The following is a 21,708-nucleotide window of genomic DNA, read 5'->3' as shown; positions in this document are numbered from 1 at the left end:
CTTTGTGATATGCGCTAAAAAAGATTGTCGCGAAATTGAATCAGATATTGAAACAGAAACTTAATCAAATATTGAAACAGAAACGGAAACTGATGGAGGGACTGAAGGAGAGTTTCTTATTGAATATTGAGATCTAATATTGAGAGTTTCTTATTGAATCTAAGAGTCTTTTATTGCAAAATGACCTTGATTTAAAATATCTCTTTTAAAATAAATAATATAAATTATCTAAAAAAAAGTTATTGACACTACTTCTCTTTTGTTGCTGTTTTATTTTTATTTAACTTTTGTTAATTTTTGATATATTGCATTATATTTCAACACTTATATTTATATTGTAACTAACGTGTAAAATGCTTATTATGTACTTTGCTACTTTTTTTTTTATATATATAAGCTGACGATTTTTTTTCAATGTAAATGGGGCTCGATGATAAGACAGTTTATGTCTTCTGCTTGCTCCAGCTCTCTTATTTATTCACACGATTTATTTCATTGTAAATTTTAATATACGGCAAATATATATTAAAGAAAAAAAAAAAAAAAAAAATTCGAAGAATGAGATTGAATATGAAGAAAATATGAAGATTGAATATGAAGAATATCGAAGAAAGTCTACAGAAACTTCGAGTACTAATTAAGTTTTTGAAATATTTATCGTTTCGATATGAAGTTCTTAAAAGAAAAATAAACAAAATTTACGGATCTTTGCATAACAAAAGACTGTTGCTCGACAATTTCACTAGATGGAACAGTGTTTTTCAGATGATTTAAAGATTTTTCGATTGCTTAGAAGTTGTAAAAAAAAACACTCGAAGAACTAAACTGCTTGAACCCGTTAGATGAACTTAGATTTCTTAAAATCGCTGTCTGACTTATTGGAAGTCATTGCTGACGCTGCAGTTCGCTTGGAAAAACCAAATACAACCATTTTGGAGGGTGGCATTGTTATGGAAACATTAGCTAAGAAATTGAAGGTTGTGGAAACTGACATCAGTTCTAATTTAGCAGAGGCGTTAATCTCCAGATACGAAAATCGTAAAAACATTTTGTTGGTATCATTGAGTCGTTATTTGCACAATCCGGATTTTTTTTCAAAATAAAAACCACACATTTTTTTATGCTTCCAAAAAAGATAATGAACTTTATGCTGCAAAATTATTTGATCAACTATTTGCAACAAAAGAAAATAGTCTCCAACCAAAATCAGTTGATCGCGCTAAAAGCAAACAAGGAGAACCATCACAATCAACATCTTTTTTTGCCGAAATTCAAGAAGTTTTAAATCAAAATCAATCAGAAGCTAAAAAGCCAAAAAAAGTCAAGACTTTCACCGATCAGTTAAAAGAATATGAAGTAACTGGTGTGAAATCATAAGCAGTTTTGAAATTTGAACTAGCCATCCATAGAATTCCAGCAACTTCCTCGGAAGCAGAAAGAGTTTTCTCCTCGTCTTCCAGATTTGTAACTAAGTTTCGTAGTTCGCTTTCAGATGAAATTATAGATGTTTTGACCTTTATAAAATATTATTTAAAAAGATCTTCAGAATAAATACTTTTTTTTTTAATTTTTTTTTAATTTTTACAATAAGTATCCCGAAAGGGCATTTAACTGAAAGTTCACGCCTTCTTCCGAACCGATGCCGGTTAGTAAACCATTTATTAGATAAGACTTGTTCGTTAAAAAAATTGTGATAAAAAAAATATTAAAGTATACTAAGAAATATAATAATATATATATTTTTTTTTAAATTATTATGTATTATACGTCGAAATATATAAAATTAAAAAAAAAAAAAATACAAGAACAATGTTAAATTATCAACTAGATTTTAATTTATAACAAAATATTATCGAAACTCCGATTTTTTTCTCGACTCCGACGGAGTTTTTTCTCGATTTCTCTCGTCTCCGTTTTTTCTTGATGTATTTATAAACCTTTATAATGTAAAACCCATAAACAAATACAATCTTCGCAATGGAAAAAATCTACAAGAACCTATCTGCCGAACTAAATTTGAACAACTCATTGTTTCTTATCGTGGTCCTTATTTATGGAATAAAATAGTTTTGATTTGTCTTTGAAATAGACTTTAACTTCTTTAAAACGAAAATTAAAAGAAGTTATCTTTTCAGCAGAAAATATTTTTTCTTGTTTTTAGTTCTTTTGTTTCATATATTTTATCCAGTATATTTATATTTTAAATGCTCAGTTATATATAGTTTATGTTGATTTATTTTTATTGATTAATTTAATTTTATTGTTATTATTATTATATTTGATATTGTACAGGGCTTCATGATAAGATCGTATGATCTTCTGGAAGTCTTGCCAATTATATTTGTAATAAAGCTAATCTGTAATAGTAATTTTTTTTTATTGAAGGCAAATAAATTTTCAAAAAAAAAAACACTTTTAAAAAACTACTACGGCAGAAAAAGTTTCATCTTTTTTTGACTTGAAAAAATCAATGATCGTGTTCGTTTTTCTGGTTGTGCTCACAACACTATCGTTACTGTCAGATGTAGAAGCTGTTGTATTTTCATCAAACTTTCGCTTGTTCAAAACTGTGTTGTGTTTAGAACGAAGATGTGTGTGCATGGGAGTTGTACATCCACCCAATATCTTTAAAACTTGCTTGCATTGCATGCATTTCGCCACCTGATTTGTTTACCCTCGTAGAAAATATTTCCACACTGAATTTGATGAGCTTTCTTTTGAAATGTCCATAAAAGTTTCTTCAGATTTATCTACCATACTTGGGTTGGGATTTAAAACAATAACAATGTAAGTCTACAAAATTTTTGAAACATAAAATTAATATAATGACTTACTTTGTCTGCTCTGCATACAATTTAATTTCTTAAGGTTAATATTTCATTTAAAAAAATTTTTTTAATGCATTTGCAGTAGCCAAAGCCTACTAAAATTTAAATTTTTTGAATTTATAACAATGAAAGTACACAATGCTGCCATCTATAGTAAAAGTTCTTCTAAATTCGAAATTCTAAAAATTTCAAAAAAAAACTTTTGTTTTGTTTTTATATTATGTATTTATTCCGTTTTAAAAATTTTAATTTTTATTACTAAAAACTGTTGTATTATACTACTGAGGATGACAACTTTGTTGTTGAAAAACGTTTTTAGTAATAAAAATTAAAATTTTTAGAACGGAAGAAATACATAATATAAAAACAAAACAAAAGTTTTTTTTGAAATTTTTATAAAAACAGTTCTAAATAACTTCAAAAATAAAATAAGAATTAAATAATCGAAATTCTAAATTCGAAAAATCCGAAATTCGCGTTTTTGAATTCCGGATTTTTAAAAATTATAAATATGACGGAATTTCGGAATTCCGAAATTCCGAAATCCGGATTTGGATTCACTACTGTTGTTATACATTTACACGAGTTTTTCAATTTCGTCTGGAATATCTGTTTCGGTATTTTAATTATCTTCAAGCATTTTCAAAAACTCTTCCGATTGACCGGGTGCAATAGATTCTGGACATTTTTTTCTCAAGGTCTCTTCCATACGTTTATATTTCTTTCGCATTTGTTGGATTGTGGATTCATTGATAAGTTCAAGTTTTCTTTTAAACTGGACTTTAATTAGACTGGTCCCACGACAAGCTATGTTATCTTCTCTGACTTTATTTGAAGTATTAAGTTCTTGATTTTGTAAAAAAATATAAGATATAAAATCAATACATGTAGGTCTTGATGTAGATTCATGATCAGTTTTTTTTTTTTTTTTTGCCTTTTTCAACAGTGTTCCTTTCGATGAAGATGACGATGGAATTGATTGGAGAATATGAATTATACCAGGAATACATGTTGTTTCTTCCCTGTTTGTAATTTGTAATCAGGGTGAATTTTTTTTTTCTAGTTTCCAATCTATTTCTAGTGTGTAATGTTAAAATTTTTGTTTAAACGATTTTCAATTAAAGATTTTTATTTCAATCAGCAGCTAACTCATAGTTCTTAAGACCTTAAAATAATTTCATTATTTTACAACCTTTATTTTGATTCAAAATTTTGTTAATGGAAACTAATTATTAGGATTTACAAGTTACAGTTGCAAACCCATTTAGTTACGTTTAGGGTCTATTTATTTAAGTTAAGGTCCACAACTATTACATTTAAAAAATTAACATGTGTCGTAAGAAATATTTTTTGCAGAAATTTAATTAAAATGTCTTTAAAAAAAGTAAAAAAGTATATAGATTTATTGTTATATAAAATAATCATACTTAAAATCATACTCAAAAAACATATTTAGATTAAAAATTATACTAAAAAATTATGATTGAGAAAAAAGGAAACATACTGCATTCAAGCGCTCAAAATATAGAAACAGATAGAAAACATTTATACTATTTATAAGTTATTTTTGTTAACTATTGCAATACCCCATAAGTATTTGTTATAAATAAGGTAGATTAAAGGTCAATACAAGTTTAAAAAAACTAAATTTTAACGGTAAACTCAGGGCTTTAACCATTATCATGTCACAATCAATGCGTCAAAAAAATAGACTTTCATTTTTGAATTGAATTTTGCGGATAAGCCTTTACTTCCCAGTTTTTTTATTATATCTTTAGATACTTTTAAGTACGAAAGTTTATAATAAAAAAAAAAACAAAAAACTATGAGGTAATCACTTTGAATTTGAATGGCTTTGAATTAAAACAAAGATAAAGAATGACAGAAAAAATCATTTTTCGCGTATTTTGAAACATGATATTTAGACAAGGAAATAAAATTTCTTTACTTATTTTAATAATTTTTGGTCTGAACTAGTCAATAAACAATAATCAAGGTAAATACTCATTGTAAAGTATTTACTTTTTTTTTTTTTCTTGTTTAAAAATGCCTTCGGCATTATTTAATCAATACTTCGAAAAATTTAGTCAAACTGTGACATCTAATATCTAGAAAACCAATTATAATAATATTTTTGCTCCCAAGCTAGTTTATAATAATCAAGCGGCCGTGGCACAGCGGTTTGAGCACTTGCTTTAGAAGCAAGAGATTCAGGGCTCGAAGTGAGCTCGGTAAGAAAGGAGGCGTGAACTTCCAAGTTAAATGTTCATCTGCGGTGCTCTGTGACAAGACAGTTAGGTATTCTTTGGGCACCTAAAACAAAAAATTAAAAATCAGCGCAATTTTTGGCAGACCATATTTATATGACTTAAACCTACAAAGGTTTGATGTTTAGAACTTACCTGGAAGTTACTTAACTTTTGCAGCGTGGCGCATTGGTAGCACACTTGCCTAATTTTATTTTTATTTTGTTATTTAGCTTAGCTATTTAATTTATTTCCGTGGCGAAAGTTTTAGTTTCTATTCGTATTTTATAACATTATTATAATATACGAATAGGTAACTCAATTTTATATTAGTATTAGCAATCCTATTACGCATATACTATATAAGAATAGGCAACTCAATTTTATATTAGTATTAGCAATGTTATTACGTGTTGCCTTATCTCTTCAAGACATAACTCATGAGTTTTGATATCGATCTTCGGCATTGCTTAAGAATATTTGTAAAAGTAATATCTCATACTTGCCATGAAATTTATTTACTTTTCAAAGTTTACAGTAAATTTAAACTCACTTTTAATCATAAAAGGAATAAAATTTAGTGGTGTTGTTAAGTTTCTAGGATGTGGATTAGTTATTGCGGGCGGACCTCTTAAACCAATCGGCGTGCGACTCGGAAATAAATTTTTAGGGGAAAAAAGTTTGCAAGACACCGTTAAAACCCTGTAATCCGCCCTTGTAAAAGACCCGGGGCAAATTTGTTTTTGATTGCTTAAATGGCATTTTTATATATTTTAAAATATTTTAAAAGAATTGAGATTTATAATTGGTGATAGGTAACTTTATCGGATTTTTTACTATTTGACGTTTGGTAGCATCAAAAAGTAAATCTTTACCTTCGGTACATTACTTCATATCCATCAATGGCAACAAAAATTGTAAAATCTGTATTTCGCAGTAATCTTTTTCTGGGAAATATAGCGATTATAACAGGTGGTGGGACAGGAATTGGAAAATCAATTGCAAAAGAGCTGTCAGTTCTTGGTTGTAAAGTTGTTATTGCTTCAAGAAAGCCTAGAGTATTGGAAGAATGCGCTCGTGTTTTAAATTCAGAGCTTTGCGAAGAACTAGTTTTCCCATTTCCATGTAACATAAGAAAAGAAGACGAGGTAGTATTTTGCTTAACGCTTTTTTTTTAACTTATAATTTTATAATAAATGACTTATATATATAGTGTATGAATAGTTTCGCGACAATAATACAATTTTATGATATATAGATTAATTTTATTAAATTTTAATTAGAAAGTTTAAGGACAATTTAGGACAGAATTAGGTAAAAGCTATTTGATCTTTGACCTTTACTTGATGTTAGTGTACATCAACTGTAGGCTTTAACTTTTTAATGGTTTGAAAGTAAAAGCCTACAAATGATGTGCACTAAAATCAAGTAAAGGCCAAAGATCAAACAGCTTTTACCTAATTCTGCCCAATTGAACAAGTTTATCATGGCAAAATAAATTACGTAATTAAAACAATTACTCTTTTACATTATTATTACATAATATAATATAGTATTCTAAATATATAATTTAGGATAAATTTTCAACTAATGTCGTTAGTGCATTTTTGTGCAATGTCATTAGTGCATTTTTGCAAGAAGAATTTCTTCATCAGTAATGAAGAAATTCTTGCAAAAATGCAGTTGGAACTCTTTCAAAAGCAATCAATTTTTTATTAACTGAACAGTTTTTTATTGACAGAACTGTAAATGATAGTTGTTTTAAATTAAGTGTGATTTGACAACAAGTAGATCAATAGATTTCTGTTCGCCTGACAAGAATATTTGATGTGGGCCACATTTGTTGTTATATGACAACCATGCTTCTTTCTTCACTGATGCACTACAGACCCATATTGCCGTTCATAAAATGTCTAATTTACACCTTCCACTTATTCTTTATTTGTTTTCAATAAGTTATTTTTAAGTTATAAATCTTTTATTTTTTATTTAACTTATATTTTTTATATTTTTTTATTTAACTTATACTTATAATTATAAATATAAGTTAAAAAAGAATAATAAAGTTAAATAAAAGTTTTAAGTTATGTAATATATTCTCAATGTTGTTGAAAGAAATACGGTTTTTTTAAATATACAATAACTCAAATGTTTGACCTTGACTAGTCATTGAAAATTGTCATTGAATAAGCAGAACTGACATGAAACTGATGATATTTTAGAACAAAAGGTAAATTAGAATCTAACAGAGCCATCTGAATTTGAGAAACAAATATCTTTTTACCAACAGAAACGCCTGTCAAAACTTCTTCATAAATATAATTATTTTGAAGAATAGAAGTAGAAGAGTCTTTGAGTGCTATTGCATAACCCAATTTTGAGATCTAAATTTCTAAGTAACAAAATTAAGCAACCGATTTTCAATTTTAAACAATGAGGCATACCTGGAGGAGTTAAGCTGTTCAAAAACTCAACAGGAAAATTGTTACTTTCATTAAAGTCATCAGTCTCAATTTGATCAGCATTTAAATAAGCTTTGACCTCTCCCCGGTAAATGTTCCAGCACTTGTTTATTGATCAACAGTTCATCTATATTAGTAGGTTTTAAAATAACTTGTTTAGCATAATTATTTTTTTCAGCATCTCCAAATATTTTATCAACAATTGAGTTGTTTTCTCTAATAAAGCACTGATGCATTATTACAATGAATCCTTTAAAATTTTTCCTGTTTGACAGGTATTGTTACACTCCCTAGTTTTAATTGCCATTGGGAAAATTATCCTTCCCCATCATGTACTCTCATTCTTTAATTAATGCCAACTTTTGCACTCATTGTTAATGTAAAGAACATTTTATACATGCTTCTACAATTTCAGGTGGTTGCTCTCTTTTCACAACAGGCAGTATTTGCCTAATATTGTTACTAACATGAGTGATTTTCCCTCCAAATGGAAAATTGTTACAAGCATTTTAAAACTGAAACTGAGCGACCTTCTATAACTGCTTGACAATTTACTTTATTTTCTACTTCAGCCATGTTTTTAAATGCAAGAAAAAGTTGTATTTGTAGGTGAAGATGGTGCTCCATCTGCTTCTCAGGAAGTATTCAATCATGTAAGCAAAGATCTTTGCCTCCTAATATTACTGCTGCAATAGGATAATAGATATATTGACAATATTTTAGGAAAATATTTTTATCTGGCCTGAGATTACTAAAATAGTGAAAAACACATTCTGAAATATGGTGGTTCATGATTTACGATTAAACAACATTAGCTGTAAATGAAGCAAAAGAAAGACAGGCATTATAATTTTTAATGTATTTAAAAAAGTTCATATTGGCGTTATGATCTACATAACTTCTTATAAATAATTCTTGTAAAGCTTGCATAAATAGTGAAAGTAGTGGCAGATCTTCATATTATGGCAATATAAAAAATGTGTTTCATAATGAAACTTTTTAGCACCACAATGCTGATAAGTTTGATTCATTTTTCTAAATAATTACAGTCTGGAATAGTATGACTTCTTGCTACACATTCTTCCTTGTCTACTTGTTGATTAGTTTCACCTTATTTGTTGATTAATTTCACCTTAATTGCTCTTCAACTCGCTTAGCAGCATTTCTTACATTTTGTATATGGTTAAGTATATTTTGAGCCTACTTCTTTTATTCAACAAAGATTATTTTTAACTTGCCACAATATCTTTATTTTGGTTTAAATTGACTTCATGTTGCATGGCAGCATTTCTCAAATTTTGTTGTACATTAATTTCAATCTGCCTTTGCTTGTTAGCAACTAAAAACCTTTTATGACTACTTGTACTTATCCCACAAAAGATTTTTTTCAAAACACCACAGATGTTGTTTAACAAAAGTCATTTTAGTGTTTGTATTACAAGCTTCAGTCTTTTATTAAACAACGAAAATGGCTCCCATACCAAAGCAGGTTGGTTAACCTAGTAAAAGTCTGGGAAATAATATATCTATTGAAGCAGAAGAGACAGTATTCAGATCAGGAAAAAAACATTTATTTGAATCAATACATATTCCAGCTATTGCTGTAAACAAAAATAAGCAGGCATTCTTCTCGTTTAAATCATTGGATGGTTTATTTTTCCTTAGAAAACTATGAACTAGGAAAGCTACCATTGAATAGTGCTGGATTGCAAAAATATTTTTTTGTTTAAGAACACGATCCTAGAAAAGAAAGAATGGGGATAAACGCTTAAGTCATGTTTGTCTATTATTTGTCTTGTATTCGAATAGTTACTGTCTATATTTAATATAATATACTATATAGGCAATAACTATACATAACATAATAAATACTATATAGGCAATAACTATACATAACATAATAAGTATACATTACATAAGTGTTTAATAAGCGTATTTACTGTTATTTTAATTTTCATTTCGATTTAAATATTAGCAATATTATTCATTTAACTTTTTACTAAAGAATAGTAACTTTCACACTCAAACGCCTTTTAAATAAAAGAAGGTAAACTTAATGATTAAAAAATATATATAATTAAAAATTTGCGTTCATTAAATAAATTACATTTACTAAGGATTTTTTTTTAATTACAGAAATCGAAGTTTATAACTAAAACTTATTAAAACTTACAATAAAAAAACTTAATAAAACTAAAAGTTATTATAATTGTTATTTTTATTATTATTAAAGAGAAACAAAACTTTCTAAATAAGTGTTCATTTTGTTTTTTTTAATTTTTTAAAGCAAAATAAATCTTAATAAGTAAAAAAAAAAATGTTGAAGATAATAAAATCAGCAATGCTGATTTTATTATCTTCAAAACTTTCTTCCGAACTTTTTTCAAATAATATGGAAGAAGATAAAGGAGTTGTGAAAAGAGAAAAAAACCATCATTGCAAATCTGCAATAATGCAAAATTTCAAAAAGAGAACTGTTAAAAGAAACATGTACAGTTGCCAATGAATCCGGTATTAGTGAAAGACAACAGGTACCTATTTTGGGAAAGGTTTTCGCAGTAGGTGGAGCAGCTTTAAATGATATTACACTTTTTAAAACATTAGTTCATAGAGCAAAATCAGCTTACTGAATAGAAGAATTAAATCAATTGAAGAAACTTGGGTTACACATTAATTTTTAGAAATTTATTGGGATGGAAAAACTTTCAAGCAAGCTACTGGAATCAGTTAAACGCAATGTTGTTTAGTGATGAACCTAGTTGATAAGTGAAAATTAAAAGCATCTGTTGTTGCACTTGTTTATGACACAACGGCTGGAAACTGTGGAGTGTATAATGGAGCTGCAATTTTAATTGAGAAGCAAATTAGTTGTTCTCTACTCTGACTTGAATGTAGACAGCATATTCAAGAACTCTTTATAAAAGCTACATCCAATGCTATTTGTGGTTTGAATAAATCACCAAGAGTTCACCTGTTTGAAAGGTTCAAGGAATACTTTCATAACCTTAACAAGAATATAAAAGAACTTAGAGTGAGACTGGCCTCATTATCAAAATAGTTTGTTATTTCAACAAGCACTTAAAGTAAAAAAATGGGCAATTGAATGCTTGGAGAGAAAAAAATATTTCCCTGTGAGGGCTATTGAGAACTAGTGAAGCTTATTCTATTTTTTTTTGGTTGACATATTAAAAAAGGTTTCCACATTCAGTATACTGTTTCTGATCATCCTGCAAAATAGAAGCTAAAAGTCATTTATTATACAAAAATAATCCTACTCTTTTAACCATAATGATGAAGAAGCAAAAAAAGTGAAGAGGATGAGTACATTTGGGGTGCTTATCTGAAGAGCTAGTATTTTTTTCCTTGACTCTGTGAGTTATGCAGACTAATGGTTTAGAAACTTATAAACTTACCAAAACCTAAAGTATTCATTTCTTACAAACCAAAGCCTCTAATTATTATTAAAGTTGATGAAGAAAAATTATTTTAATTGTCTTTCGTTGGCAAAAAGTCAGGGTTGCCTTTTCAATCTGTTAAAATTAAACAAATCCTAAGTAAACTAAACATTCCTTTTATGATGCTGAAAAACATCATAAAAGCTTTAATGGAGCATATTACTCAATGAAATCAATTGAAATAAATTTTCAACAAACAAAAAAATAACATTTTAGTAACGTGAACAATTGTATATTTATTAATATTTCAATAAATCTTGTATGGGATGCATACAAATTGTCATAAGTTAATCAAATTTTATATAATTATTTCTTAATGATTAATCATTAAATTGTGTTAACCCCACTAAGAAACAAATAATGGATAAATATGTTACACAACATTTGTGCAATCTGTTAATCTAACTTCCAATGTTTTGTGGAGCATCTAAATATCATAAATTGATCAAGTTTTGTGTACTTCTTAATAACACTGATAAACAAATAAAATTTTATTGTGCATATCTTGTTAACTAGGTGGTTTTTTAAAACAAATTAAATATGCTGATTTCAAATATGCAAACCATTTTTCACCATCACGTCAAGTTGTAAAGATATTTGGGTTCAAATCTTTAGTATTTAAGGTAAAGTCCCTAATATTGTCGAAAAAAAAGTTATTCAAAAGTATGTTAACCTGGGTCTCAAAAGAAGCGTATTTTCATAGAGGTTTTAAAAATGGTATTTGTTTGTAATAAAAATAAGTACTTTTTGTATTATTGCTGAGAAACATTTTGTTAAAATTTTTTATAAAGTCTTTAGCATTTTTTCACATAATTTTTTTTGTCAATAAATTTTAAGTAAAATATTTATCTTTTCTAAAATCTCTATGAAAATACGCTTCTTTTGAGACCCAGGTTAACATACTTTTGAATAACTTTTTTTTCGACAATATTAGGGACTTTACCTTAAATACTAAAGATTTGAACCCAAATATCTTTACAACTTGACGTGATGGTGAAAAATGGTTTGCATGTTTGAAATCAGCATATTTAATTTGTTTTAAAAAACCACCTAGTTAACAAGATATGCACAATAAAATTTTATTTGTTTATCAGTGTAATTAATAATTAAATTGTGTTAACCCCACTAAGAAACAATAACAATTAGTGGATAAAAATGTTGTACAACATTTGTGCAATCCATTATTCTAACTTTCAATGTTTTGTTTGGATCTAATAATCATCCTAAATTTGTAATTTTTGGTATTTAGCGCTTTTAGATCAAATGTTATCACTGGTTAAAATTAAAAAAAAGTTTAAAATGGATTACCCTACCATTACAGTTTATATATTTTTATATTTTAAACCATTATTATTATTAGCTATTAGTATATAAAAAAGTAACAATAATAAAGAAATCTCCAATTAATCAACTTCTAATTCAGGAAGTTTTTACTAATATACATTTATAACTATGTATAATTAACCAAGTGTTTATATTAGTCTGCATTATTACCTGTGTTCATACAATAGCATAATTAGTCTTGTGACTCATTCCAGTCTGATTAATATAAGTTGTTTTTTTATAAAAATGAAGCAACTAGTTGGCTCGTTGACTTCTTAGATTTTCTTGAAATTTTCAAGGATATTTTCAAATTGATTTATAAAAAAACCCAGAAAGTTTGAGACCATAATTTAAAGTGATTCAAAAGTTATTGTGGTTTGAAGTTTCATAAAATGCTAACTTTGAGAAGCAAAAGATCAATGTTCAAATAAGCTAGTGACATATAGCTTTTTGAAAATGGTTTATAGACTTATATACTTTCAATAAGTTAAAAGACTTCAATGAGTGATTATGCCTAAATGAAGATATCTTTAATTTAAAATAACTTTTGACAGAAAAAAAAAGTGCTATTAGAATTGGTAGCTATTTAATAAATTGAATTTTTCAATTTTGGTTGGTCTTTGTTAGTTATTTAAAACTTGAAATTTGTTTCTTTGTGAACCCTGAATTCAAATATCTTACTTATTTTAGCTATAAAAAAAGTAGATTTATGATTTAAATTAAAATATTTAATACCTTATTATTATTACATTAATATTTAATACCTTTGAAAAATTAAAATAGTTTTCAATAAATTAAAAGACTTGAATGGGTGGTTATGCCTAAATGAAGGTATCTTCAATTTAAAAAGACTTTTGATAGAAAAAAAAACTACAAAAACGTTATAAAATCTATTAATGAATCTATAATAAAAATATTATTTCATTCTCTACGACATCTGTTTATCACTTTCATGTCATCTATGCTAAAAACAAAATGATCCATCTTGCTCAGGTATTTTATTGCTAAAATAAGAGTAATAGTTGAATTCAAATGAACAAATATTTCATATATAACCACTACCAGAGACCAAAAAATGTTATTTATTAAATAAATATCAATTCTAACAGCAGTTTTGTTTTTTTGTGTCAAAGGCCATTTTGAGGTAGTTTTGGGTAATAGGAAAAAGTTGCAGATATTTTAAAAGCTCAATTTCTTTCATTCATTAAAACTCAGCACTTCCTCTCATTTCAAACAACTTTTTTAACTGCGTGAAATTGCTTCATTCAAGCATAGAAAACTTTGAAAAACATTTTACGAAACTTCATACCACAATAACTTTTAAACTGCTTTGAATTATGGTCTCAAATTCTCAGGTTTTTCTTATGAAATTGTTTGAAGATATCCCTTTAAATTTCAAGCAAATCCAATAACTCAACTATTTCAAGTTGCTGATTTTGCCTCAATCTTATAAAAAATGACTCTTAAATTGTTGAAATATAGAAGTATTGTCAATTTTATTAGCTCTTTTATTTGAATATGTTAACAATTTATGTATTTCATCCTTTTAATGATTTTTTATTTATCATTTTGTTGATTTGTAGATTTGTGATACATAACACTGTAGTTATAAATGATTTTTTAGGTCAAAAATTTGATGCACTATACTGTTTCAAAGTTTGGTAAATTAGATTTTCTTATTAACAATGGTGGAGGGCAGTTTATATCACCATTTTCAGAAATCAATACTAAAGGATGGAATGCTGTTGTTGATACAAACCTAAATGGAACATACTACTGTCTAAGAGAAGGTGTTCTTCTTTATATGTTTTATTTATATTTCTCTCAACTATTCAACTCCAAACTTTAACAAACAAGGTCATGCATAAAAAAATAAGTTAAGCATAGTACTTCCTAGGATGTGATGGGTTTGAACCAAAGGATCCAAAATCAAGAAAAAACAGAGTTGGGAGAAATCGAGAAAAAACTCCATCGGAATCGAGAAAAAATCCGAGTTTTGATTATGTTTTGTTATAAAATAAAAAATTAAACTATCATGTTGATATTTAAACATTCTTCTGGTATTTATTTTTTTAATATTATATATTTCAATTTATAATTCATTATAACTTTAAAAAAAAGTTTTTATTTTTTTATTTCTAAGTTCTTAAATATTTTTTTTATCACTATTCTTTCACGAACAAGTTTTATCTAATTATTGGCTTAAATTCTGTGGATGCTAGTTCTAATTTCAAAATTGCTTCAGATTTCACATCTGTTACTTTATATTCTTTTTAGTGATCGGTGAAGGTCTTTACTTTTTCTGGCATTTTAGCTGTTGATTGATTTTGCTTCTTGAATTTCAGTAATAAGGGATGCTGATTGTGCTGGTTTCCTTTATTTACCTTTAGCACAATCTTTTAATTTTAGTCAGATTTTTTTGCAAATATTTGATTAAATAATTTTGAAGCAGAAACTTGTATATCTTTTTTCAAAGTGTGAAAAAATGTGTGGTTGTTATTTTAAAAAATACCAGAAATTATACAAAAAAAAATTGAATTTTTTTTTGCAACATAGTGAAAAAAATAAGTTTTAAAGTAAATTTATTTCAAATGCAATTAAAAACATAACAAGAAGTAATTTTTGCTTAGAGTTTGAATTTTTTAAGTTTTAAAGCTTGTATATTTTCTTTTTCATAAGGAGTTGTTTTCTTTTTTTGTTAGTTTTTTAAATTTTTTTCCTAGTTTAGCTTAGCATTTCTTTTTTCAGCACATTTCTGAAATGTGTAAATCATTAAAACATTTAAACATTTGTGGTCAAGTCGTCAACAAAAAAAATCGTTTGCGTGGTCAGCAATACCGTTCGATCGCATGCCATTCTGTCTATGCCTGGAAAATCAACAAAATCTTTTTACGATTTGCATGTCTGGAGTATAGCACCTAAGGAAATTTAGAACTAATGTCAGTTTAAACAATCTTTAATTTGCTAACTAACGTTTCCATAACTGTCACACTCCAAAATTGTTGTACTTTATTTTTCCAAGCGAACTGCAGCAGCAATGACTTTAAATAAATCAGACAGCGATTTCAACAAATCCAAGTCAATGTCATTTAACATTATCCAGCAGTTTAGTTCCTCGAGTGTTTTTTTTTTGCATCTTCTAAGCTGTAAAAAAAACACATCCAAAAATCTTTTTATTATCTCAAAAATGCTGATCCACCTAGTACAATTGTCGAGCAGCAGTCCTTTGTCATGTAAAGATCCTTTACATGACAAAGGACTGAAGATTTTGTGTATGTTTCTTTTAGAACTTCATATCGAAACAATGAATATTTTAAGAACTTAATTAGTATTCGAAGTTTCTTTAGACTTTTTTTGATATTTTCTTCATATTCAATCTTTTCCTCCAAGTAATTAATAAGCAATTCACCTTCAGTCTCTCCATCAGTTTCTGTTTCTACTTCAAATCCAATTCAGTTTCTTTGCAGTCCTCAATTTTGTGACAATCTTTTTTAACGTAATAAAAATTATTTAAAATAAATTGAATAATTCTGGCAGATCTGATATGGAAACTTAATTATGGTATCCGATTTCAGCATCCACCTACTGCCACCCATAGTTTTAATTGCAATATATCACTATCTAAACCAAATGCTTTTAAATTTTTATATTATAAAAAATGTTTCAGCAGAAATCGGAGATGGCTATTTCACCTTTCTTAAACAATACGTTAAGTCGTGGTGAAAATTTAAATTATAATATCTTCTACCTCTATTGCTACACCGTTTGTCACCTGTTAACCCTCAGATATTTGTTTTTAATTCCTTTAAATTAAATAACTTAGCTTTGAATTAACTAATGTTTAATTACATTTACCTTTTCAATAAATTAACTGGTACTATATGCTTCTGTAAAACTATGTACTTGTTTTTATTTATATTGTGAATATAGTTATAATTATTGTTAGTGACTCTTTTGTTGTTGTTATTATTATTAGTATAAATGTTTTTAGATGTTTCTAAGTATTTATAAGATTCATTTTAATTATATTTTTATATAATGATAGTTTATTAACACTAATAAATTTACTAATGTTTTATTTTTGGAAAAAATTTTAATGAAAAAACTTTTTTAATAATCTAATTTTTAAGATAATTGGTTGATTCTGAAAAAACTAATTAAAAAATTGCATTATCTACCAATTTCTCATATTTTAACATTAAGAAAAAGTTGAAATGTAAAATAAACTTTTTTATCGATTAAATGTTGTTAGCTTAGAAATAAATGTTACCATTGTTCTAAGTTGGCCAATGAAATCATTTGTTGTTAGTTTAATAGTTCTGATTAATGGCATAGCTGGCTAATTGTGGTTTTAAAAAGTCTTTTTACATTTTTTGTTCCATTTTTACTTCCATCCTATTGACAGTGTAATAAATTGATTTGACATTGCGTAAAAAAAAAAAACTTTTTATAGACTCATCAAAAATTAATTTAAATTGTGTTCTGTTATGCAAAGGATATTCTTATAAATTTTTTAGGCTACATTTTATTAATTCTTTGAATTTTCTTTGAAATAAATTCTTTGAAATTTCTTATGCTTCATTATCTATTGCGCATTCAGTCCACATAAATCTTGACACTAAGAGAGAATTGCATTTTATACTTTAGTAGGCTCAAAAAAGATTTACACTGCAAGAAAAGATTAAAAATGGTGATTATTTTATATATAGTTGTGCAAAAAAAGTTTTCTAATTTATCTTAAGCTAAACTAAAATTTGTTTTTAGTCTAATATTTGTAAAATGAAGTTTGATGCCAGCTTTAAAACAATGATGAGTACAAAAGTAAAGGATATTATTTTTAAAAGTTCTTTTTTGTTGTTGGTATAGAGGTAGTGTGAAATGATTTCACAATAAACTATAGATATGTTGCCTGATGAAACAGTACTATAGATATATTGCCTGATAAAACAGTTCTTTAGATGTGTTGCCTGATGAGCCTCAAAGTCTGTTTCTTGCATAATTATCTTATAAACTTAGATGAAGTGAGTAAGGAGCAGGGGGAACGGTATCATCGGGAAATAAAAGGAATAGAGAAGCCAGGGGCAGTAGAATATCATCATAATGGGTGATTACTGTTGATCACTTTACATAAACATTACTGTCTAAAAAAAAGCAAAAAAAAAAATGGTCCAACAAATTTATCGACCAATATTCTCATAATCAAACATCAGTAAAGTTATGCAAAAACTAATAAAAGATAATGTAACAAGTTACATAAATTCACATAAGGGTAATTCCATGTCAAAGGACCCAGACATTTTTACAAATGTCATCCTATATATCAGATTTTGCTGATTTCTTTACAGTTGAGAGTACTTAGTAAAATAAGAGTTGAACATTTTTTTTTCATAAATCAATCATTAGGCAATTTTTTATACACCTGATTTTGATGCTCAAGAAACTCATGTGGCCTTGACGATATCAAAAAAAATATATTACATTTCATTTTATATTCATTGATCTTTCAAAAAATATAAAGATTTTGATCTGAAAGTATATGGATTTCCATATATGGATAATGGGGCATGGTCCCTATTTTTTTGTAGTGGAGTATTGCAATTGATTATTCACCACCTTCCAGACTAGCTGGGGCTCTGAAACTTTTGGCATTTCTGTAGTGCCGATAAATGTGCGTGGGGGTCATACCCCACTTTTCTCAAAAAAAAATTTTTTTTTGCATTCTTTATAAAGTAAAGATAACTTTGAAAATATTGTCTTCAAATTTTATCCATTCTGTATTTAATGATTTTTCTTAAAATGTTTTAAGAAAGTAATATATTATAAGATTTTTGATTTGCAAGTATATGGATTAAAAACAGTCATCATCTAAAATAATATATATATATATATATATATATATTTATATATATATATATATATATATATATATATATATATATATATATATATATATATATATATATATATATATATATATATATATATATATATATATATATATATATATATATATATATATATATATATATATATATATATATATATATATATATATATATATATATATATATATATATATATATATATATATATATATATATATATATATATATATATATATATATATATATATATATATATATATATATATATATATATATATATATATATATATATATATATATATATATATATATATATATATATATATATATATATATATATATATATATATATATATATATATATATATATATATATATATATATATATATATATATATATATATATATATATATATATATATATATATATATATATATATATATATATATATATATATATATATATATATATATATATATATATATATATATATATATATATATATATATATATATATATATATATATATATATATATATATATATATATATATATATATATATATATATATATATATATATATATATATATATATATATATATATATATATATATATATATATATATATATATATATATATATATATATATATATATATATATATATATATATATATATATATATATATATATATATATATATATATATATATATATATATATATATATATATATATATATATATATATATATATATATATATATATATATATATATATATATATATATATATATATATATATATATATATATATATATATATATATATATATATATATATATATATATATATATATATATATATATATATATATATATATATATATATATATATATATATATATATATATATATATATATATATATATATATATATATATATATATATATATATATATATATATATATATATATATATATATATATATATATATATATATATATATATATATATATATATATATATATATATATATATATATATATATATATATATATATATATATATATATATATATATATATATATATATATATATATATATATATATATATATATATATATATATATATATATATATATATTAATATATATATGTACAGGGGTGATTTATATATATATGATTTTAACAGAATTTTACATTTTATAATTTAAAACTTTTTGAATTTAAAAGAAAACAGACAGAGCAACATTGATCTGTCAGACAACGACAATTGAAGAATACAAGTTGATGTTATCAGAGACAATAAACAAGTTAACACTCATTCCTACATTGCAAAATGTCAAGCAAGATACCTTAGGCAAAAAAAGGAAAATTTTGTAAAAGACTGCTGTATTTTCTAAAGTAATTTTGCAGAAAACTACGCATTTACGATTCATGATGAAATCCAAAGTTACAATTGGTGCCAATGTCGATGCATGTTACCTTTGCCCTCTATTTATTAAACGAAAATGACCAGCTTAAAGAAAAATAATTTTGCTTCATGTCAGAAGAAGCAAATAGTTTATTATTTAGAAGAAAATTATCCTAATCTTCAAAGATTCTTTATTTTTTAGATGGTTGTGCTGCACAGTATAAAAACAACAAAAACTTTTACAATATCTGTTTCCATAAAGTTGATATTGATATTGGTGCTGATTAGGAATTTTTTCATTACAAAAAAATGGGCACTTGCCCCTGTCTTGGGGCCCTGAAAGCAAATTTAACATGCAGATTTATTGGCGCTAAAAAACTGACAAAATTTTTAGAACTCCAGCTAGTCTGGAAGGTAATAAAAAATCAATTGCAATATTCAGCTACGAAAAAGTGGGAACCATGCCCCATTATCCATACATGGAAATCCATACACTTGCAGATCAAAATCTTTACATTTTTTGAAATATCAATGAATATAGAATGGTGTGTAATATTTTTTTTTGATCAAGGCCACATGGGTTTCTTAAGCATTAAAAATAGGTATATAAAAAATTGCCTAAGTTTATTTAAATTAATAATTACAGGTACTTAATAATAATTTTTTTCTGACAATTTTTAACCTGACACTTTATTAAAGTCATCTTTGAAGGCCAACACTCTTCTTCATATCCAGTAATTTCTGGGGCAACTCAAGGTTCTATCCTTGGTCCTGTGTTGTTTTTTATTTACATTAATAATCTTTTTGACAACCAATATCGATGAATGTCAATTTCTGAATCCTCTACTTTACATCTAAAGTGGCTCTTTTTGTTAATGACTCAACTTGATGCTTTTGTCTTGACAAAAAATCTTTTTTTTTAATTGCCTAATACTGGCAGTCAATCTTGAATCTGATCTCTCTTCTGTAACAGTTTGGCGCTTGCAATGGTTTGTGCATTGTAACTTCAAAAAAACTCAGCAGCAACTCACAATATTGTTAACTTTCCTATATTGATCAATGGCAACCCTTTCACTGACTCCTCGAAATCGAGAAAATTTTTTCGACTCCCTTCCCCCCTTTTCCCTGACGCCGCTTTGTGGAAAGTGTTAGTATAAAATTGTATTTTTCTACATTAGATCGTATTTGTTATTTTTTTTAACATAATATCTCTCATATTTAAATATTATCTTATAATTTTCTCATTTGGCAGATTTCAAAATAGCATAAGTTACTGTCTTAATTTACAGCTTAAGTTATTATTTAAAATTTGATTTGCAGTTATAGTGTAATGGGCAAGTAACGTTTTAATACAATTACAATATTACTTTTAGTAATTGTTTTTACTTGACATAAAAACAATTACTAAAAGTAATATCATTACTTGATACTTAAAAAAGTAAAAGTGAAAAAGTAAAAGTAAAAACGCAAATATTACAATATTTAAACTGCTTTAATTAGTTATAGAAAACTATTTAATATGTTCATGCTGACAATAAAACACATGTTATTTTTAAAGAGTATTGAATTGTTATTGTAAAAAGTTATAAAATATGCTATAATGTTTGCAATAATCACTGGTTTAATTTTTGCAATAGAATGTTTCTACTTTAAAAACTGTTTTCAAGAAACAAAAAAAAAATTAACTATTGAAAATATGATTTAAATGAAATTTTATTCCTTACTTGCACTATGTTCTAAATCTGATATTGTATATCATATCAATAGTTGCTTAACTGAGTTACTGTAGTAACTTAACTTGTTGTTTTGATTTAGTTTATATGTAGATTTACTGTGATGTACTTTATCCATTCAGTAAATCAAAGTAAATATAACTTTAAAATATTATTGGCTTCAAAATTCAAAAGCGCTTTATGTTGAATGAAAATCTCAGCGCGAGAGAGCAAATGATCACACTTCTATTCAAAAGATAAGTTTAGCATGATGTACTTTATGACCCCTAATAAAAAAAAGATATTACTTTTGGTTCAAAAAAATGCTACATTAGAAAAGAAAAAAAAAATCGCAAATATATTAAAAAAAACAACAACAAC

The 21,708-nt window shown here is 25.7% G+C and overlaps 1 protein-coding gene across 2 annotated transcripts in view; it reads left to right on the top strand.

The window, feature by feature from the left end:
• Nucleotides 1–5,734: 5,734 nt before the first annotated feature.
• LOC100213067 (peroxisomal trans-2-enoyl-CoA reductase) overlaps nucleotides 5,735–21,708 on the top strand; it is a 44,688-nt gene continuing 28,714 nt past the window's right edge. For both annotated transcript variants that reach the window (XR_010641861.1, XM_065810605.1), the window contains exons 1-2: nucleotides 5,735–6,222; nucleotides 13,939–14,104. Coding sequence is in view for 1 of the 2 variants with exons in the window: in XM_065810605.1 (XP_065666677.1) it covers nucleotides 5,977–6,222; nucleotides 13,939–14,104 (412 nt within the window). In the remaining variant the exon portion in view is untranslated. The remainder of the gene's footprint in view (nucleotides 6,223–13,938; nucleotides 14,105–21,708) is intronic.

The sequence above is a fragment of the Hydra vulgaris genome, chromosome 11, assembly GCF_038396675.1.
Source record: "Hydra vulgaris chromosome 11, alternate assembly HydraT2T_AEP".
Classification (NCBI taxonomy): domain Eukaryota; kingdom Metazoa; phylum Cnidaria; class Hydrozoa; order Anthoathecata; family Hydridae; genus Hydra; species Hydra vulgaris.
Note: the sequence above shows the minus strand (reverse complement) of the source record. Positions and strands in the feature narration are given on the sequence as shown.